This window comes from Punctularia strigosozonata, assembly GCF_000264995.1.
Source record: "Punctularia strigosozonata HHB-11173 SS5 unplaced genomic scaffold PUNSTscaffold_1, whole genome shotgun sequence".
In the NCBI taxonomy this organism is placed as follows: domain Eukaryota; kingdom Fungi; phylum Basidiomycota; class Agaricomycetes; order Corticiales; family Punctulariaceae; genus Punctularia; species Punctularia strigosozonata.
Window position 1 is genome coordinate 1,279,372 of NW_006767433.1, and position 19,403 is coordinate 1,298,774.

Genomic DNA, 19,403 nt, shown 5'->3' on the forward strand with positions numbered 1-19,403 from the left:
ATGCTGCGCGAGCCGAGCCTGAAGCACTTCATCCTCCGCCAGCGGGCGCTGCACCTCTACCGGCACGCCATCCGCGCCTCGCGATGTGAGCATTCGCCATGATCCTGCTCGCCGCGCTTGCTCGAGTGCCCTCCTCTCCTCGTTAGACGTACCGGATCCGCAGGCCAGGAAAGAATCCGTGCGCTGGATCCGCGATGAATTCGAGCGCACGCGCCATCTCGAGGACGTGGTACGCGGCCCTCCCTCCTCTTCAGTCTCGTGACACCCGGTGCTGATGCAAGCTCTTGCGATAGAAAATGATAGAGGACCGGCTGGCCGTCTGTCGGCGGGAGATACGACAGATCTTCCCTACGCCCAACTTATAGCGACGGTCTTCAAAGAACACACGAAGCGAGGCGGAGGAGCGGAGGAAGGCGATAGAGATATATTTACCGTACGAACCACAGTGTAATAACGCGCAACAAGCTCAAGGTCTCATCTACACACATCCGCTCGCCGATACCATGGACCCCCTCGTTCCATATTATCTTCCAGCAGAAACGACGATAGCCGCAAGCCACGCCTTTGCCTGCTGCACGTTCCCGCCGGGGCCAATACCGCGCCGGCATCCGCCGGGCTGTGACGCCATGCGAGGAGGGCGCCGTGGAGGGCAACCTCAAGCATAACATAAAGCTCAGCGCCAGCCACGCCCGTCGCTGGCGCTCACCATCCATCCTTAGACCATGGCCACACCGCAACCGCAACCTCCCCCGCCGTCGTCCCCGCCCCTGCCGCCTGCGAGCGCGACGGCGAGCGCAACCGGCCAGTTCGCCCCGAGGCGCGAGTTCCTCCGCTCGCCGCACACCTTCTCCACCTTTGCCCTCCTCGCCCTCTCGGGGGCGGGCCTTGTCCGTCTATGCAGCTTTCCACAGGCCGTGCACGAGGCCCTCCGCGCGCATTTCGACGCGCGCAAGCTCACTGCCGGCGTACGCGAGGCCCCTGCGCAGAACCTGCTTGAGATCTCGCTTCACGGAAGGCCCTGGGCGACCGCGAAGAGCATTCGATCCGAAAAGCTGCTCGTCGAAATAATGACTGTCATCTTCCAGCACGGATACGACTTCCTCTCCACTATCGACTATGGTCGCGAGCAGGACGACCGCCTCGCCATCGCGTTCTCCAAGCCTGCGCCGCCTCCAATGCCAGCAGCCCCGGGATCGCGCTCCGGCTCGCCCATGCCACTCACAGTCGCTCCCTTGCCACCCCCTGCGACCAAACCTGCCCGTGTGCCAATAGGCATTTCCTTTGCATCGCCGACCGTGCTGCGTGTCATCAACCCACCCCTTCATTCAACACCTGCTATACTCCAGGCAGTGCGAGGCGCCTGGCCACGTGGTGTCGTTTCCGAAAAGAAAATCGATACCTCGTTCGAGTTCCGCCTCAAGGGCTACCGCTGTGCGTCATCTTATCCGCTCGCGCATCCAAACGTGCTAACATACACGAATTACTATCGCAGGGTTCCAAGAAGACACCTTCGCGACCGACTCGCTCCAACATATCCTCGCCCTCCTCTCCTCTCTCGACGCGCATGGATTCGCCCTCCTTGCCTCCCTCTCTCTCGCCAACCGCTCTCGGATCAAAGACCTCTGGATCTTCACGGGCCCCAGCGAACAGTCATCCAACCTCGACTCAGCCCCGAGTACACCCAACGCCTCTCGAAGTGACCTTCGTCGACCTGCGCAGGCGCACGGGCAATACCGAGGCAGTCTCGACGCCGGCGCAAGCTCGGGGGGCTCGTCAGGCAGCCCTGGGAGCAACGGGCCGTCGCGCCTCGCTGCAGTACCTCCCCCGTACCAGAACGCCGCTGCACGGAGCTCGGGTCACCTCCGCTCCGCATCTGAGCCAGCCACAAACATGCCGCCCCCACGTGGCTCCTTCGCTGCTGCGCGCGCCCTGCTCAGGAAGCCAGGCCGTGCCTCGCAGACCACCGTCCCTGCGCTCTCCAACCTCTCCAACAGCGTCAGAAATGGTGAGAATGCCGAGGACTCGCCCCAGCGGCCGATGGCCGCGCTCCCGCCCGCGCTATCACGCACGGAGGAAGAACCCCTTCGTGCGACGCTGCCCAGCGAGGTTGGTAGCGTCGTGAACATGACCGGCGTCGGCGCCGGGCACAACCGCAACTGGGATCTTATCGGCGAGGAGGATGAGGAACTGCCGCCCGTCGAGGTGCAGAATCCGCACCCGCAGGCGAGCGTGATCTACGCCACGCACGGACAGCAACAAAGGGGCACTCCCAGCCCCCGCGAGCACGTGTCCACGATGCGCTCGTCGGCGGGTATCGAAGGCTCCATCGCGATGTACTACCAGAACGAGAACGCGGCGCTGACCCCGAGCATGCTCTACACGCATTCACCCTTGGATGTGCACCCGCGCACACCCTCGCCGCCGCGCACACCGGGCGTGCACACCCCTACGCCGCCCCGGACGCCCGGCGTGCATACTCCGACACCGCCGTTGCCTGGTGCGGGCACGTTTGACGAAGCCTTCCGCTCCTCGTCCTCACCACCGGACTCCACCCACCCGACCACGCCCTCGCCGCCGCTCCTCGGCCCCGAGGCGTTCCGCGACACGATTCGCTCCTCCTCTCCTCCACGAGATACCGTGCGGGATTCTGCTTTCACATTACACACATACAAGACGCACGAGATCCCCATTGCCTGGACAGGCGCAGGTCCAGAACCGCGAGCAGAACCTCAGACAGAAACAGGACGTCGCCCACCTCTGCCTAGCGCGTACGCCAGCACGGGCCCGCCCCTCCCCGGCGCGTGGCAACCGTCGCCGACACCACGAAACGAGAAACCGCAGTGGCAGTGGCAACAGCAGCAATCGCCGCATCACCTCCCGCCGCTCGTCGCGCAGAACGCGTCCCCGTCCGACGCCGAGCCCGCCGCCCCAACGGTGCGTCACCGCCTCCATCCCGCGTCTTCTCCTCCTCAGCTGCCTCCGCTCGCGTTCTGACCCTTGCCCCTTGCTGCTGCAATTCTAGGAGAAGGATTTGAAGGAGAGGGGGAGAATGCCGTCGCCCGAGAGGAAGGCGGTCAGCGCGCGCGCGTTCACGCCGGGTGTGACCTCCCCTACGCAGAACGGGCGCAAGAGCCAGGCGGCGGAGGTCGGCGTGCTGCCTGCGCAACCGCGTGCCAGCCGGCGCGCTAGCGATGGCTGGATCGTGGTCGACGTCGATAGCCCCGGAGATGAAGGCGCGCCGACGCGTCCGGGCCTGCGTCCGCGCAGCTCCTCGTATCCCACTTTCACGTTCTCCCAATCTGGCGACGAACCAGGGCGGGGCCAGGCGGCGGCGAAGGCGATCGTGATCATCGACGCGGTCGACGCGAAAGCGCAGAAGGGGTCCAGCGGATCCGCGTTCAAAAAGCTATTTTCGCTGCGCAGGACGGAGGCGGAGGGGGGCAAGGCAGCGGGGAAGAGACGGGAGCGCAGCGCGTCCCGGGGTAGGGGATCTGAGAATGAGGGTCAAACCCAGAAGGCGACCAAGGGCTGGTACCGATGAGCGCGTATCGAATTGCTGGGATCTACTGTTAAAGGACGGTGTTATGGGACAAGTCTGGAGGACTATGGAACGGAAACAGAAGTTGGATTCTTTGCTTGCTAATTCGTTTAATAGCCGACGTTCTTTGCTGTGCTTGTTATTGCTCATGCCTGTCCTTTCACTGTTCGCTTCCATGCTCCGACGAACCTTTAATTTCTGGTAGCGACGTTGAAGCCGCGCTGCTGTAGAGTATAAAGTAGTACCACCCATGTAAGATACGAGATGAAGTGGGTAGACAGCACGTTCGATTGGATGACAGTAAGTAGGATACAGCGCCGACGGTAGTACTTGGGGATGAAGCCAGTCGACGTTGTCGAGGACAGCAAGTCATGTCAGAGGAAAGCGAAGCCCGCGCAGAGGTTGGGAACCCTGTCGCGCACGCATTATATCCCTCTTCGCAGGATGCTCCATCTCGGTGCTGGCCATTTAAACGACCGTGGTAGGTGACTGGACGGCCGCCATAGTAAACAGACCTGATGATATGTAAGTGGGAGAAACGCAGTCTCGCCTGTGCAGCAATTTATTGTGTGGGTTGAGGGCAGGCTGATTCGTGCCTTCGCCCGTGAGATCGTGCGCGCGCCTGCCCTCTTCGACGCTTCAAATGAAACAATGAATTTTGTGTTCTGCCATCCTGGCTGGGAACTCAAATACGTGGGCCCTTTTCTTTAGTCTTACGTGCTGAATAGTGGGTGTAGAATATCTATGCCGACGTAGTAGCCATTTCAAGAGGAATCTTATCCCGTGTGACTCGGTGATCTTGTGCTTTACTCTTACCTTTACCAACGTTGTTCTCGCCGGATATGCTCGAGAATACCGTCAGAAGCTGTCCATGGGAGGGGCGGGTGCGCGCCCTGGCTCAATTTCCGTGATTTTTGACGAGCGAAGTGATTGCGCACGAGGCTGGGTCCGAACCGGGAGGAGGGAGGGAAGGGGGGTCGAACCTCGGCGTGCGATGGCCACGGCAGGGGGCCCCGCTGGCTGTTCGTGCCAGAGAGGTTTCCCAACCCGGACCCGGCGCGCGTTTCTGGTCCCCGTCCTCCTCCCCCTTCCCCCCCTTCTTCCCCTCGTCCACCGCCCGAGGCCATGCCCACCTTCCGCCGGAAACGCGTCGTCCTCGTCGAGCCTTCCGCCGCGCTCCTCCACGCCGCCAAGACCCGCCCGGAGAAGGAGGTGTACTACCTCGCGCAGACGGGCGAGATCTTCGAGACATACGAGTGCGCGGCTCTTCCTATGTGTTCTAGCCACGGATCGCGTGGGCTCATCTTCCCTCTGGGTTCTTCTGCAGGGAGTATGCCGCACGGCTGTCCTTCTACAAGCTTAAGCATTTTCAATGTGAGGTCTCGGGCAAGAGCAACCTCGACTACTTCCAGGCCTTGGACAGCGAGGCCCAGGAGGCCCGCACGATGCATTCGAGGTTCCCTGAGCAACTCAAGCCTGCGATCCTCAAGGCCGTTCAATGGCGTGAGTCCTTCCTCTACGCTCTTTCACAATTAACTTGGGTTGATATACCTGATTCTTCTCTGCTTAGAGGTAATGGGTCGACTAGACCATCTGGTAGAGGCGGTCTATGAGCGCTTCAAGGATCGGTATTTTGCTGGAGAACGTGAGCCGTTCTCGTCCGCTACGCCTCAGCATCCCTGTGACATCATACAATAGGCGTCCTCGTCGAGATCCAGGGCGACAAGTACGTGTCAAATATCGTGAAGTAGTGCGACGCGCTCACAACGTTCGTGTTCACAGGTTCCTCGCCCGAATAGCCCAGGTCTTTCCCCCGCGCCCGACGTCACCCATCAAAAACAACTATCTTCCGCACAAGTCGCCTTCAATGAGCCGACGGTCTCCCGGACCGGAAGAGCGACCCTGCCACGTCGTCCTGGGCGACCTCAAGATTCCCGTCAAGGACGCCGACATCGACGATCCTGCTGCGTACATCTACAAGGTGCAGATCATCGAGGAGGAAAGCGGGAAGGGCGCCGACTCGCGGAGCGACAAGAAGCTTTCCGCGAAGGAGCGCGATGCGAGAGAGGTGAACCGGCAGAAATGGAGCGGCAGCATAATGGAAGTACGATGTAACGAACTGAGGTCGGTGCTTCGTTCGGAGACGCGCCAGCTCGCTGCTCACATATATGCACATATGCATCCTAGTCGAGATCGCCTATCGTTCTCGAAATCTATCTTGCGGCGTTTCATTCGCGATTGCGTGGACCGGGACGCTGCCGTTGCCTCGCCTTGGACGGTGAAGCCATCTATCGCTGAGCGATATGGCGTCAGCTCCGAAATGCCTGAAGAGACCCGCAAGGGCGTCGATGCCATCAAGCGCAAAGAGAGCGACAAGCGGCGGAAGGTCTTTGATGACAAGGAAGGACCGCCTTCCAAGAAACGCAAGTCGGAGGAAGGCACGTCCCCGATACCCAGTAGTTTTCTTTAGTACTTGCTGAGAGTTTCAACCGTGCAGGTCCAGATGCCGTGCCTCCACTACCTGTTCCATCTCCAGTTAAGGTCGAGGAGGTCAAAAAGGAGAAGAAAAAGCCCATACGCTATCCAACCGAGGACCTCGACATCAGGTTGACGGACAAGGAGATCAAGAGCGGGATGAAGGTGCGACGACCGACACCCAGTCGCAGCACGTTACCTTTTGGCGAAGATCCCGCCGCTTTCGAAGGATTCCTCATGTCATACAACTTTCTTTGTGTCTACGGGTTAGTCCGAGTTTTTTCGCCTCCGTCGTCCTTTAACGGTCGTTGCAGGCAAATATTGCATCTCTCGGCGTTCACGCTGGACGACTATGAACATGCTCTTCGACATTCGCTTCAGCATCCGGTCCAACTCATATACGAGATCCACTCGACCTTAATCTACAACCTGCGCACGGTACCCTTCGAACGCCATAGTGCCGTGGTATCATTGCTGAACTCGAAAGACGCCGAACCTGAGAGATGCTTAGGCGTCACCATCGACCAGCTGACGGCTGCAATGGCTGATATTGGCAACAACTGGGAACGGGTACCATTGCGACATAGCGAACAACGAGAAGGGTGGGAGGACGCTCTCGTTGGATGTCTGAAAGATGTGAGCTCCACCACTCGTGAAGACCGCAACAACTCACGCAGACCGGAATTTACAGCACGCCACTACCTCCGATTTTCCGCGCCTCAGGGAGATTCTGACCCGATTGTTGTTTGCGCCGGACATCTCCATCGATTCGCCGTCATCGGGCGAGTCGCCGTCAGCAGCAAGTAGCCCGCCGCCTACGACGTTGAGCGTTCCTTCGACACCGCAAGAACGATATCACACACTGCCACCTGCCGACAAGATCGCCATCTTGTCCTTCATGTGCGGCCTGGCGGTCTCCAGCAAGACCATACATGCTCATATGGAGGCCTGCGAGGAATCCCTCACCGCGCTCCGGAAGGAGAAGATTGAGGTCAACCGCACGAAGAAGCAGCTGTACGCCTGCCCCCTCACAGATTGTCTACCCCTTCGCTGACCACATTTTGCTGCCAGGTTGGAGGACATGGCAACTCTACTGGGCGAAGCTCAGGAGGTCGTGGAGAGCGCTGAGGCCAACGGCGGCGAGCAGTCGGATCACCCGCCGTCCGCGTCAGAGGAATCGGAGGCCGTCGCGTCGCGGAAGAAGCCGAAGAAGAAGGCGCAGGGCGGGTCGGCGAAGCAGCGTGAGGCGGCGCGGGCGAAAATGACCGCGGCGAAGCAGGCGCTGGCCGAGCGCCGGCGGCTGGATGAGGAGGTGAACAAGCTCGAGCGCAGGCTGGAGGGCATCGAGCGCGAGTTCCGCAAGCTGTTCGGCGCGATCCGCGTCAAACCGATGGGCCGCGATCGGTTTTATAATCGTGTGTGGTGGTTCGATGGGATGGGATCTGCGTCGTTGTTGGGTAGTGGCGGCTCGGTGCAATATGGGACCGGCCGGGTGTTTGTGCAGGGTCCGAGCGAGTTTGATGTGCTGTTGTTGGAGAAGGTGGAGGGCGATTTGGCGGCGAGGCGACGTGATGAGGAGGGTGAGGAAGGTGTGCTGGGCGTGGGGCAGTGGGCGGTGTACGAGAACGTTGATGAGGTCGGTTCCCCGAGCTCCTGTCAAGATTCTGCAACAGTGGCCTGACCATATATATGCAGGTGGAGCAGTTCATCGCCTGGCTCAACCCTAAGGGCGTCCGCGAGCTGGCGCTGAAGAATGCAATGACCAAGTGGTGGACGCATATCGCCCCGGGGATGCGAAAACGCGCAGCGGTGGGTTCCTCTTTCTCTCCGATGTGTTTTCCCGTGAAGAACCGGCGCTGATCTGGATCGCAGGACCTGGAGACACATGCGAAGCTCCCCGACGCCCGACGCAGCCAAAGGAAGAGCGGTGGGATAGGCGAGCTCGGGCGCGAACCGTACATGCAATGGATTAATCGCCGGGCGAGCTCCGGAGCATGAAGAAATGTTGCATAGCTATTTATCGTATTAGCACGTTTAGTGTACTAACCGCAAGAAGCTCATTGGTTGTAGAATCGCCGTCGTTGTACATGTTCACTACTACTCGTGTTTGTTTCCCAAGCTTTCTCAATGTATCGCCATGACGTCACACGTTTACCCCTCGATAACAACAGGATAACACTTCTCTTTCCCGATCACGCTTGAATGTTCTTCTCCCATCGACCCCGGAACCACTGATGTGTCGCTTATCTCTCGGAACAACCACTTGACGGTTCTTATCTGTCGCCTCTGCGGCTCAGCCGCTCACCGTCTCTAACGCGCAAGGTTTTCACGACTCATCATGACTTCCCTTCCCAACGTCAACAACTTTGTTTTCGGTTCGGCGGCTAGCGCGTACAGCGTGCGCGATGCCATAGCCTCTCGTATGTCTGCGTATATGCCACTCGTCCGGGAGTGTTGAACTGAACTTTTTGCAATGCAGACCGTCGTGCGCAATACCTGGTCACCAGTACCAATGTCGCCTCCTCTGTGTCTGACTACACCAGCTCGCTTGATGGAGAGGAGCACGAAGACGAGGACCTGATTCCCGAAGAGGATGACTTGGAAGCAGGGACGCCCGAGGGCGAAAGACCCGGCACGCGCCCGATTCGCGGCGCTACATGGGACGAATTGCAATGGGAGGACGACCTCACGCCAGTGCCCAGGGACGACGGCGGCGACCCGGGAATCTTGTTGCCTGCGCCGGGAGCACCTGGAGAGGGCATCGTCCGGTTACCCTCGACGACCACCAGACCTATCCAGCAGAGCCTGTCGGGAGGGTCCGAGACGACACCCCTCCTGCGGAAGACCATCTCGTTCACGGAGCAGCGCCCGCCTGGCTCGGGGGTCGCGCACGCTCCTTCTCCCAAGGTGCAGGCCACGCGAAGGCCCTCGCATGCATCTATGAAGTCGGTGCATCTCGTCCACGCCGGGAGCAGCACGTTTGGGCAGACGCTGTTCAACACCGTGGCGATCTTACTCGGTATCGGGATGCTCAGCGAGCCTCTCGCATTTGCGTGCGCGGGATGGGTGGGAGGATCGGCGCTGCTATTCTTCTACGGTATCCTAACATGCTACACGTAAGTACTTTTCTCTCCGCTTTTTCTCGTAATACGCGAACCTGAACCCCGATACAGTGCGAAGGTGCTAGGGAAAATCATGCACACGGATCCCCGGATCCGTTCTTACTCGGATGTTGCCCGCAAAGCGTTTGGTCCTCGAGCAACGCCGTTCATTAGCACGTTGTTCGTCCTGGAGCTCTTTGCGGTTAGCATTGCTCTCGTGACGCTATACGCTGACTCGCTGCACTCGATTGTCCCTATTCATTCAGCAAGTACATACAAGCTAATCGGCGCTGTGATGTAAGGATTCCCTATGAAAGTTTATCGTGCCAGAGATGATGTAACAGATTTTATCCACAGTCTAATACCCACGACGTTCATGCCCTTACGACTGCTATCGTTCACGTCCTTTGTCGGAATATTATCGACTATCTTCATCGTTATCGTCTTGTTTATTGACGGATTGGCCAAGAAAACGAGCCCCGGTAGCCTCTGGGAGCCAGCCAAGACCTCGATAGGTCCAACTTCTTTCGGTGAACTAGGCATTGCCTTTGGTGAGTACATCCGGCAGTTGTCGGTCTAAAATGCGATGCTGACCTTGACCGATGATGCACATAGGTTTGTTGATGGCAGGCGTAAGTACGTTTCGTGGAAATTGTCGAAGCCAGACTAATGCCTGTTTAGTTTTCGGGGCATGCCGTAATACCCTCACTCGCTCGTGATATGCAAGACCCATCGCAATTCGATACCATGGTAGACTGGGCATTCGTACGTCACCTGTGCTTGCAAGTGGCTTGTGCTGACCGAGGCACATCGCAGGCCGCAGCTACTGTCATTTATTTCTTGATTGGTGCCGCAGGTTTAGTCGCTGTGTCACCTTCGCGAACAAGTGATCTGATGTTATCCGTAGGCTACCGCATGTTCGGACACAGTGTATATGACGAAGTCAGCAGGAACTTGATTTCGACTCCAGGCTACAATTCGACGCTCAATAGGGTAGCTCTGTGGACCCTTGTCATTAGCCCCTTGTTAGTCCTCCCTTTTCTCGCTACTCGCTCCAAGCTTACGCGGTGATTCCAGATCGAAGTTTGCTCTCACCACCCGACCTGTGGGTTTTCTTGACTCTCGTCATCTCGAAAAGAAGCTGATGCCTCTCGATCTGCACAGGTGAACTACACCCTCGAGATCATGCTCGGGCTGGAAAGTTTTGCCACCACAGACGAGCACCGCATCAAGCCGCTGTCTGCTATCCAGCACACGCGCCATTTGCTTAGTTGGCGGCAGTTCTTCATTGCGCTCGAGCGTATCGGCTTCACGCTATGCTCCATTATTGTATCGATACTGGTACCGGAGTTCAGCGCGATGATGGCCTTCCTTGGGGCGTTCTCAGCTTTCATGCTATGCGTGATAGGCACGTCCATTGCACCCCTTCCTGCGTCGATGAAAACCTAACACGCTTTCGACGACTCAGGACCGATCTGCGCAAAGGTCGCGCTAGCGCACAGATGCTCCGTCATGGACGCAGCAATCATTATTACTGGCGTCGTAATGGCTGCATGGGGTACGGGAGCTGCGATCTGGTCCACCGGATGATGAGCGGAACTCCGTTTTCAGCAATGCATTGGGGTTAACGGTCACATTCGTCGCGAACAGTGTCCGATAATAGGCAATCATGATGAACCTGATCATCACATCTGACGACGTGGCCCACAACAACAATACAAGGAGCCCACCAGAGCACAATTGGTTGGCACATGCAGCATATAAAATCGGAAATTCACCGAGGGCTGAGGGCTGAGTCGATCTGACCACATAGTCATTCTGTGACCAACCACACGCACCGATGCGATATATCCTTGATTCAAGGACGTAGCACGCGGAGTTTCTAGGTTCCTGTTCTCTGCATCTCACTTGCTTCAGTCTCATCGAATCTACCCTGAATGGCATTGCCTCTGCACTCCTCACTCATTCATTGCCACTATCAGGAGCTCGGAATGCTCAATTCATCGTCGACGCTCCCAACGCGTTATGTCTTCAGGTTTTCAATGGAATGCAAGAGGCATTGCTGTATCGTACGAGAGAGCGTGATGGTAGATGTTTTCGTATTTGGAGCCGCGATGTTGATGCAGAACTCCCTGTACCATACCTGCTGTCCGCACTCCCGCGGAAGTGCGCTTTTCAAAGTTGCAGCTGCGTGGCAGGCAAATGGGTGCGACGATCAGACACGATACAATACCAGTACATCGATACAGAGATGATCATCGTTCGCCGTTGTGGATTGGTGCCGGCGTAGCTCCTTTTCTTGACGGTTTAGTGCGCCGTAGCCGCGTGCGCGATGATCTTCGTAAGTTCTGCACATTACCGAGATCAGCGATTGTCAGGCTCGTCGAGGGGAGAATACATACGGGGAAGCTTGATGTCCTCTTGTACGACTGTCGACGAGATCTGGTTATCAGGGTTCACCGGAATGGTCACGACACCGGTCGTGGCATCGTGTTGCCATCCCAGTTTCGAGAGGAATGCCTCGTAATCAGCGCCTGAGCGTAATGTTCTTTTAGAGCAGAATTCAACGGGCGAATATGATGAGGTACACACCCTCGAGATCGAGATACAAGCTCAGCCGCGCGCTGCTGATCCGCTTGAAGGCGGCCTTGACGGCACGGAGGACTACCTCACGAATCGCGTCCTCGAAGCCGACGAACTCGACTGTGTAGTTCTCGCGCAGCGCCTCCAGCTCGTCCGAGCGATAGTACTCCCAAAACGCCGGGAAGCGGCATTGCTTCAGGAAGGTTTCCAGCTGGGTGAGCTGGGGGAGGAGGGTCGGCAGCGGGTCAGGCTCTTCTGCGTTGGCGTTGGGCGGTCGGTCGTCGAGGAGGGCGAGCGCGAGGTGGAAATCGGGGTGTGGGGAGACAGAGAGGGATTTGAGGAGGATGTTAACAACTACATCGGCATTGTAGAGGTCCGGGTTGAATTGGTACCTGTAGAATGAGAGGTCAAGAAAAGAATACTTATGAGACTAATGTACACGCACAACTTGAGGATGGCGAGGTTTGCAAGGCAGTCGTACTCCTGGCTGCGTATTTGGTGATAAAGGTAGTCCTCCAGGATGCTGACATTGGAGGGGTTGTAACGATCTGTACCGCGGCGGTTAAGGAATGGGCATAGATATTTCTTGGCTTCGTACCAACGCCGGACACGAGGTTCTCGATAACCTCAGTCCTGGTGGGCGGCGACAGCCATGCAGATGTAGCAGATGCCATGTTCAATGAGCGTCCGTTAGCCGATATGGTGGGAGGTAAGGAAACCGAGAGGGTGCAAGTAAGATGGATCTGAGGCAAGGACCACAAACTTTTTAGCGCCAGAAGCAAGATGGAGGTTGACGCGGACCACGATCAGCCCGAGGCCGGCCCATCCACACCTCCGTTGAACGAGGCTCCAGAAGTAAAACCTGAAGATTTCCCAGACAGCGCACCTCCACCAACCCCTCAGCTACAAGATGCCGCCTCCGAACCTGCTATATCTTCGGCGAATACCACATATTTTGCGGCAGATGCTGGTCCTCCGAAGCCGAACTACAAATGCCGCTTCATCCTGAGCGGACATACCATGTCTATATCGTCTGTTGAGTTCAGCCCGGATGGCAAAGTGCTTGCTTCAGCCGGTATGCTATCGTTACGGCTCCCCATGCATAGTCGAGAATCCTGATGTACCAGACATTTGTGGAGGAAAGCGGCCGATAAGCTTGTCAAACTATGGGACACTGCGACTGGGGAGATTATCAAGACGCTCGTAGGACACACCGAAGGTATCTCCGACGTATCCTGGTCTCCTGACGGCGAATTCCTCGCGTCTGCGTCTGACGACAAAACCATCCGGATATGGAGTCTGGAGACAGTGCGCATGCCCATTCATCTTGTCGATGTCCCTGATTGACATGTTGATGCCATGGTAGGGCTTGACGGCGAAGGTCTTGCTGGGGCATACGAACTTCGTGTTCTGCGCGAGCTTCAATCCCAAGTCAAATCTCCTCGTTTCCGGGGGATTTGACGAAACTGTTCGTATATGGGATATCGCTCGAGGTATGTTTTGTGACCTTTTCGGTCATCTTGTCTCCCTCGACCTATGGGCCACGCAGGAAAGTCCATCAAGGTTCTCCCGGCGCATTCAGACCCTGTCACCGCTGTGGGTTTCAGTCACGACGGGACACTCATAGTTTCGTGCGCCATGGACGGCTTGATGTGAGTTGATCGCTCCATGTAACTCTCAACGCTCCTTAACACGCATTAGACGTGTATGGGATACCAATTCCGGCCAATGCCTCAAGACCATCGTAGACGACGACAACCCCATCTGGTAAGCGCCACCGACTATCAAAAATGGTCTTCATGGTTAATGGCTCGAGTAGCTCGCACGTTCGGTTTTCGCCTAACTCGAAGTTCATTCTCGCTTCGACGCAAGACTCCACCATTCGGCTATGGAACTACCAGACCGGACGATGCGTCAAGACATATACGGGCCACACAAATCGGACCTATTGCATCTTCGCGTGCTTCGTGACGACGCCCAACGCGAAGTATGTCGTCAGTGGCAGCGAAGACGGCAAGTTATACATATGGGACTTGCAGACAAGACAAGTGTTACAGACGTTGGAGGGCCACAGAGGTGCGTCGTTCGTTACTACGAGCGATGGGCAGCGCTTACTCTCCGTTTCAGACGTTGTCTTGGCTGTGGCGGTTTGTGTCCGTTTCCCTAAACCGTTGACAACGTGACGTTGACCGCCTTTTCTTAGACCAACTCTGCCCAAAATATGATCGCCTCGGCCTCGCTGGAGAAGGATCTCACAATCCGTTTATGGTACAACGATTCGTCGTAGTTACTGCCCTTGGCTGCTGTACTAGCCAAAATCATGTACACTATTGTGCTATATTGCGCGAGCCATCGATGCTGTTCTATTGTGACCGAGGAGATTCTTCCGTATTCCGTGCGGCTTATCTCTGTGCAAAGCTGTGTGGGCGGCGGGCCCAGAGCTGACTCAGTCGTGTCGGAGTTTGAACTACCCCGAACGTGCCATATAAGAACTGGGCGGCGCGCCACGGGTTGCCTTATCTCCCTACTTCATCCACCGCACTACCGCTACACCCTCTCAACCATGCAGATCTTCGTGAAGACGTTGACTGGAAAGACCATCACCCTCGAGGTGGAGTCTTCGGATACCATCGACAATGTCAAGGCCAAGATCCAGGACAAGGAGGGGTACGTTGCCTTGTCACTGCCGACCGAAGTCGCCGGCGTCTGACTCACATTTTGCAGTATCCCTCCCGACCAGCAGCGCTTGATCTTTGCGGGCAAGCAGCTCGAGGACGGTCGCACCCTCTCCGACTACAACATCCAGAAGGAGTCGACGTTGCACTTGGTGCTCCGTCTCCGTGGAGGCATGCAGATCTTCGTCAAGACCCTCACGGGCAAGACGATTACTCTCGAAGTCGAGTCTTCGGACACGATTGACAACGTCAAGGCCAAGATCCAGGACAAGGAGGGGTGAGTCCAGCTGATCGATCAATTATGCTGCGCATGTCCTGAGACATTTGCGCAGCATCCCGCCCGACCAGCAACGTTTGATCTTCGCTGGCAAGCAGCTCGAGGACGGCCGGACACTGTCCGACTACAACATCCAGAAGGAGTCTACCCTCCACCTCGTCCTCCGTCTTCGTGGCGGTATGCAGATCTTTGTGAAGACCCTTACCGGGAAGACCATCACCCTCGAGGTTGAGTCATCCGACACCATCGACAACGTCAAGGCAAAGATCCAGGACAAGGAGGGTATCCCTCCGGACCAACAGCGACTTATCTTCGCTGGCAAGCAGCTCGAGGACGGCCGGACACTGTCCGACTACAACATCCAGAAGGAGTCCACCCTCCACCTCGTCCTCCGTCTTCGTGGCGGTATGCAAATATTCGTCAAGACCCTCACCGGGAAGACCATCACCTTGGAGGTGGAGTCGTCCGACACCATCGACAATGTCAAGGCGAAGATCCAGGACAAGGAGGGTATCCCTCCGGACCAACAGCGACTTATCTTCGCTGGCAAGCAGCTCGAAGACGGTCGTACTCTTTCTGACTACAACATTCAGAAGGAGTCGACTCTCCACCTTGTCCTGCGTCTGCGTGGCGGCAACTGAGTTGTGGTAGCGGTCATCATCCCTGTTATGTATTATTAGTTGCATTACTACGACATCACGCGCAATATCATCACGATTCTTTGCATGCAATTACTGTTGAGTGTGATTCCATGAGTGGTGAAATCTCGCTTGGGGCGATCGTGCCGGTGCGTCCCGCTCGACGATCATCGCGCTCGCGCTAGAACGCCTTCGGGGCACTGCCACTCGACCGTCGGCCTCGATATGGTTTCATTAGGGCCCTTACTCCGCCGATATTGCATTACAACTTCACGGCAGAAGCGGATGGGGCGCTAGCACTGGCGGACCCATGGGTCGCTATATCAGTCTGGGAGCTGAGCACTCGGCGCGCCATATCCCCCGACCCATAGCGTTTCTGGGCGCTTGCTTTGGTGAGCAACATCACCGCCCGAAGCCCCTTTGTTGAAAACTGAGCGACCCGCGTGTCTCTCGGAACGATAGCGCGTATATAGAGCGGCGTTCCGTCTCCTGTAACCTTCATGCTGAACCAGCAGTCCGTCGAACCGGGAACGGTACACACAGAGATGCGCAATGCGGACGAAGTGCTTCGGATGGTCAGGACGGAGTGGCCGCAGGAGTTCGACCAGAAGCCCGAGAGAGCTGTGAGTGTCCTTCTGGAATTGCGTGTACATTAGGGTTGACGCGGTAATTCTGCGTATGAAGGGGCTTCTGATCACGGATGAGCTTGCGAAGGCCACGAAGAGGTGCAGGACGAAGGTAGAAAGGATTGCGAAGGAATGCCGGTCCGTTGGTTAGTCGGTTAGATGACGAAAATCCTCGCTGATCAGCGGTGTCAAACACAGTAAACGTAACCGCCGATTTCGGTGAGCCCATCAAGACACCTGTGCATGCCAATAAGTATGCTGATTGTACGTATCGACAGTGATATCGAGTTCGACATCGAAGAAGATCGCGCTCGCTGCTTGCACGACCTCACGCTATCGGACGAGGACGGGCTGAAGCCCAGCGACGTTCAACGCGTCTCGGAAATATTCAGAAATCCCGCGTTCTTCATCGACGGCGCGACATCCGGCGATATCGTGCAAGGCAATCTCGGGAACTGTTGGTTCTTGTCCGCGCTTGCGACCGTCAGCACCATTCCCGAGCTCATCGAGAAGATCTGTGTCGCGGTAAGCCATATGCGGTTAGCGCCTCGAGGAATTGTACCTCTGAACACGGCCATGCAGCGTGATGAGATCGTTGGCATCTACGGGTTCATTTTCTACAGGGACTGTGGATGGTCTGAGGTCATCATTGACGAGTACGTCTAATCAGATGCGACGATGAAGTCGTTGTCTCTTACCTTGAGTTACCACAGCCAACTGTTCACTCGCATCCCAAAATACGAGGAGTTGAAGCCTAGCGTACGTTCCCTTGCACCCTATTTGTCTCGGACATAGTCCAATCAGCCTTACAGGAGCAAAAGTTGTACAAGAACGATAAGGATCTATACAACAGCACTGCACGTCTTGGATCCAAGGCGCTATACTTCTCGTCGTGCGGATCGGACAACGAGACATGGGTGTAAGTCGTCTACGTCTCGTTCTTCTCGTATTTGCTCATATTCGCCAGGCCCTTGATAGAGAAGGCATATGCCAAACTGTACGGGGATTACAACTCCATACAGGGAGGCCAAGCTTCATACGCTATCGAAGACCTGACCGGGTACGGACAGCATCTAAGATGTCTGACATACATGCACTTACGGCGTTATACAGAGGCGTTGCCAACACATTTCATCCGGCCGATATCTTGGATACGGACCGGTTCTGGAGAGAAGACCTCATGCGCGCGAATCAAGATCGCTTGTTTGGGTGCTCAATCGAGAAGATGAATGGAGAGGACGCGGATGATAACGTTAAGGGTATGCTTTCAGTCTTTGAGCACAGGTGCACAACTCAGCGTCGTATTCTGATAGGCATTCTGACGTGTGCGTGATCATCAAAGCACACTGATGGGACAGAACGACTCATGATGATCCTGTTTTCAGCTCATGCATATTCCGTGATCCGCGCCATTGAAGTTCGAGGTTCGTATAGCAGACCGTAACACCTGAGATGTCCTGACAGATGCTTGCCTTAGGGAAGCGGTTTCTAAAAGTTCGCAATCCTTGGGGAAGGAGTGAATGGTCCGGTCGTTGGAGCGACGGCTCAAAGGAATGGACACAAGATTGGCTCGCTGCCCTTCCAGAACTTGGTCATAAATTCGGTGACGACGGCGAATTCTTAATGGAATGTAAGCACGTCTTGCGGTCCATTCCTTCTTCTACGAGGTTACTGATCCATTGTTTAGATCGTGATTGGCTTTCTACGTTCACCTTGATCGACAAGACACGTCTCTTCGATTCTACCTGGGCGATGAGCTCTCAATGGCTGAATGTCGCCTCTCGACCCTTCCCGTGTAAGGTACTCGTTGCATTGCCGGGCCGTCTTCTGACACTATGTTGCCAGCTGCTTGGCGATTTGGGGACGTATCGTGTGAGCAAGTCTTGCATGACACACAGATGGCATTGTTTCATACTTCTGTTAGTTACGTTTTCCATCCGCGAAGATACGCCTGCCGTCATCGTCCTGGCGAAAGCCGAAACGCGATATTTCAAGGAGCTCAACGGCCCATATGAGTGGTCGTTGGAGTTCTTGGTTTTCGAGAGAGACGGAACGGAGCCCATTATCAGCTCGGTGCACGATACGCTGTGGGGCCGCAGCGTCACGGCGGAGATCGACCTGCATGCAGGGGAGTACGTGGTACATGTAAGAGGATAATCCGACTTCGTTTGCCAGCTCAGCAGCTGACGTCGCCGAAGGTTCGGTTGGATAAGCGGCTGTGCAAGTCGCCGAATTTCACGCATGAGGGTATGCCGAAATGGAACGGGCGCAAGCGGACGCGCAAGCTCACCGAGATGGCGTTGAGCGCCAGTATCGCTGCGAGTAAGGACTCAAATCCAGTGGCGCGTCTTCCAGTATACTGACATCGATTCTGAAGACTTCGATGCAACGCGAGTATTCTCCCGCATCATCGACGATATCTATGGTGGCTGACGGGACTGAAAACAGGGGTTGGATTCAGCAGCTTCCCGTCCCAACCGAGTCGTTCATCGGGAAGGATCTCACCGAAATGGAAATCAGCTTTCACCGCGATCTCGCGAGGAAAACCGCGCAAACTTTGGCCGCCGCGACCCACAACTTTCGAGAGCGAGGTTTCCCGACCCAGGCGGACCGTGTCCTCGACCGCCATGCGCCGGATGACGGGCCCGAGCCGATATCGCCTGAAGGCGATCCCGATGCCTTGTGGGCGGAACGGCCTGAAGATCCACTGACGCCCGTCGTGCCACACACGCGGGAAGACACTCCAGCTTCTGACGCTCATGATGTGGTTCACGACCTTATTATGTGCAACATATGCACAGTGAGCCTGAGTCCTTTCAACTTCCGGCCACACTTCCTGATCACGATCGCTGCATAGATGTATCCGTTGTTTGGGCCTCGCTATCATTGCCTTGAGTCAGTTCCTTCGCTATCATTCCACGTTAAGTTTTACGCTGACCGTCCCCTTGCCCAGTGCTGAATGTCCCGACATAGACATCTGTCACGAATGCATGAGCTCAGGTAGACACCCTGCAAGCCACAAGATGCTACGTATCAACACCCCAGCCGAAGCGGCGTCATTGGAGGTACCGGTAAGCACGCCCCATGTGTATGTCGATTGTTGGCCATCCTGATGCTGTTTAAGCATGACCCCCTGGAAGATGTTGTGATAGGATTGAAGGTGTACACGAAACGCACTGCACCGGCGACTATCAAGGGTCAGTTAAGGCACGGGAAGGTACTGAGATGGGTGAAAGAAAACAAGAACAAGTCAGTTTGAGGTCGTCCCATATCAATTGTCCATGCACTGCGAATTCGACGAAATTTACTTGTGTAGGGTATGCTGGCATGTCGCGTTGCACAAGATGTCATCTTTCTAGCCTGGCTCCCAGGCATTGCGGTTCCAGAGAAGGTGGCCGTGCGCGCTCTGATCCCAGTGGTTTGTGCGCTGCCGCACTTGCGAAATCTGTGACAGCATCGTAGGTTATACAAAGCTTTCGATCAGAAAGTG

The 19,403-nt window shown here is 56.3% G+C and overlaps 8 protein-coding genes across 8 annotated transcripts; 7 read left to right on the forward strand and 1 right to left on the reverse strand.

Annotated features, from left to right (window-relative positions):
- On the forward strand, positions 1-365 carry PUNSTDRAFT_59307 (uncharacterized protein; the record flags this gene model as incomplete). The annotated part of the gene is made up of 3 exons (XM_007378365.1): positions 1-85; positions 147-229; positions 294-365. 3 exons carry the CDS (start codon positions 1-3, stop codon positions 363-365), a joined length of 240 nt encoding a protein of 79 aa, XP_007378427.1.
- A 357-nt stretch (positions 366-722) lies between these two features.
- PUNSTDRAFT_123504 (uncharacterized protein) lies at positions 723-3,812 on the forward strand (the record flags this gene model as incomplete). Its single annotated transcript, XM_007378366.1, has 3 exons — positions 723-1,431; positions 1,493-2,934; positions 3,023-3,812. The coding sequence occupies 3 exons, from the start codon at positions 723-725 to the stop codon at positions 3,539-3,541; spliced, it is 2,670 nt and encodes an 889-aa protein (XP_007378428.1). The 3' UTR covers positions 3,542-3,812.
- An 832-nt stretch (positions 3,813-4,644) lies between these two features.
- PUNSTDRAFT_48465 (uncharacterized protein) lies at positions 4,645-8,156 on the forward strand. The gene is made up of 12 exons (XM_007378367.1): positions 4,645-4,794; positions 4,866-5,041; positions 5,109-5,183; positions 5,237-5,264; positions 5,321-5,662; positions 5,726-5,976; positions 6,036-6,279; positions 6,328-6,649; positions 6,705-7,027; positions 7,085-7,649; positions 7,709-7,822; positions 7,886-8,156. Exons 1-12 carry the CDS (start codon positions 4,664-4,666, stop codon positions 8,009-8,011), a joined length of 2,697 nt encoding a protein of 898 aa, XP_007378429.1. The 5' UTR covers positions 4,645-4,663; the 3' UTR covers positions 8,012-8,156.
- Positions 8,157-8,953: 797 nt separating this feature from the next.
- Positions 8,954-10,704, forward strand: PUNSTDRAFT_58584 (uncharacterized protein; the record flags this gene model as incomplete). The annotated part of the gene is made up of 9 exons (XM_007378368.1): positions 8,954-9,129; positions 9,187-9,411; positions 9,472-9,688; positions 9,796-9,879; positions 9,931-9,970; positions 10,022-10,139; positions 10,192-10,219; positions 10,279-10,547; positions 10,617-10,704. 9 exons carry the CDS (start codon positions 8,954-8,956, stop codon positions 10,702-10,704), a joined length of 1,245 nt encoding a protein of 414 aa, XP_007378430.1.
- A 393-nt stretch (positions 10,705-11,097) lies between these two features.
- Positions 11,098-12,371, reverse strand: PUNSTDRAFT_140035 (ARM repeat-containing protein; the record flags this gene model as incomplete). Its single annotated transcript, XM_007378369.1, has 5 exons — positions 11,098-11,462; positions 11,517-11,648; positions 11,707-12,089; positions 12,143-12,245; positions 12,296-12,371. The coding sequence occupies 5 exons, from the start codon at positions 12,369-12,371 to the stop codon at positions 11,422-11,424; spliced, it is 735 nt and encodes a 244-aa protein (XP_007378431.1). The 3' UTR covers positions 11,098-11,421.
- Positions 12,372-12,595: 224 nt separating this feature from the next.
- On the forward strand, positions 12,596-13,988 carry PUNSTDRAFT_79092 (WD40 repeat-containing protein). The gene is made up of 8 exons (XM_007378370.1): positions 12,596-12,772; positions 12,842-13,005; positions 13,064-13,190; positions 13,247-13,349; positions 13,399-13,464; positions 13,517-13,773; positions 13,825-13,844; positions 13,901-13,988. The coding sequence occupies exons 1-8, from the start codon at positions 12,718-12,720 to the stop codon at positions 13,982-13,984; spliced, it is 876 nt and encodes a 291-aa protein (XP_007378432.1). The 5' UTR covers positions 12,596-12,717; the 3' UTR covers positions 13,985-13,988.
- A 272-nt stretch (positions 13,989-14,260) lies between these two features.
- PUNSTDRAFT_140037 (ubiquitin) lies at positions 14,261-15,362 on the forward strand (the record flags this gene model as incomplete). The annotated part of the gene is made up of 3 exons (XM_007378371.1): positions 14,261-14,364; positions 14,422-14,649; positions 14,705-15,362. 3 exons carry the CDS (start codon positions 14,261-14,263, stop codon positions 15,288-15,290), a joined length of 918 nt encoding a protein of 305 aa, XP_007378433.1. The 3' UTR covers positions 15,291-15,362.
- Positions 15,363-15,590: 228 nt separating this feature from the next.
- PUNSTDRAFT_79104 (cysteine proteinase) lies at positions 15,591-19,237 on the forward strand. The gene is made up of 22 exons (XM_007378372.1): positions 15,591-15,679; positions 15,750-15,910; positions 15,972-16,051; positions 16,112-16,132; positions 16,192-16,438; positions 16,496-16,569; positions 16,627-16,672; positions 16,726-16,832; positions 16,881-16,973; positions 17,027-17,172; positions 17,227-17,238; positions 17,299-17,337; positions 17,391-17,543; positions 17,601-17,708; positions 17,759-17,785; positions 17,838-18,058; positions 18,112-18,235; positions 18,291-18,303; positions 18,362-18,713; positions 18,771-18,808; positions 18,867-18,984; positions 19,038-19,237. Exons 2-22 carry the CDS (start codon positions 15,788-15,790, stop codon positions 19,170-19,172), a joined length of 2,277 nt encoding a protein of 758 aa, XP_007378434.1. The 5' UTR covers positions 15,591-15,679; positions 15,750-15,787; the 3' UTR covers positions 19,173-19,237.
- Positions 19,238-19,403: the final 166 nt, after the last annotated feature.

Coding starts and splice junctions, on each gene's coding strand:
- PUNSTDRAFT_48465 (XM_007378367.1), top strand. CDS start 4,664: ATGCCCACCTTCCGCCGGAAACGCGTCGTCCTCGTCGAGCCTTCCGCC. Junction 6,280..6,327: donor AACTTTCTTTGTGTCTACGG/GTTAGTCCGAGT, acceptor CGGTCGTTGCAG/GCAAATATTGCATCTCTCGG. Junction 7,650..7,708: donor TGTACGAGAACGTTGATGAG/GTCGGTTCCCCG, acceptor ATATATATGCAG/GTGGAGCAGTTCATCGCCTG.
- PUNSTDRAFT_79092 (XM_007378370.1), top strand. CDS start 12,718: ATGTCTATATCGTCTGTTGAGTTCAGCCCGGATGGCAAAGTGCTTGCT. Junction 13,191..13,246: donor TATATGGGATATCGCTCGAG/GTATGTTTTGTG, acceptor TGGGCCACGCAG/GAAAGTCCATCAAGGTTCTC. Junction 13,465..13,516: donor GACGACGACAACCCCATCTG/GTAAGCGCCACC, acceptor TGGCTCGAGTAG/CTCGCACGTTCGGTTTTCGC.
- PUNSTDRAFT_79104 (XM_007378372.1), top strand. CDS start 15,788: ATGCTGAACCAGCAGTCCGTCGAACCGGGAACGGTACACACAGAGATG. Junction 18,714..18,770: donor TTATGTGCAACATATGCACA/GTGAGCCTGAGT, acceptor ATCGCTGCATAG/ATGTATCCGTTGTTTGGGCC. Junction 18,985..19,037: donor CGGCGTCATTGGAGGTACCG/GTAAGCACGCCC, acceptor ATGCTGTTTAAG/CATGACCCCCTGGAAGATGT.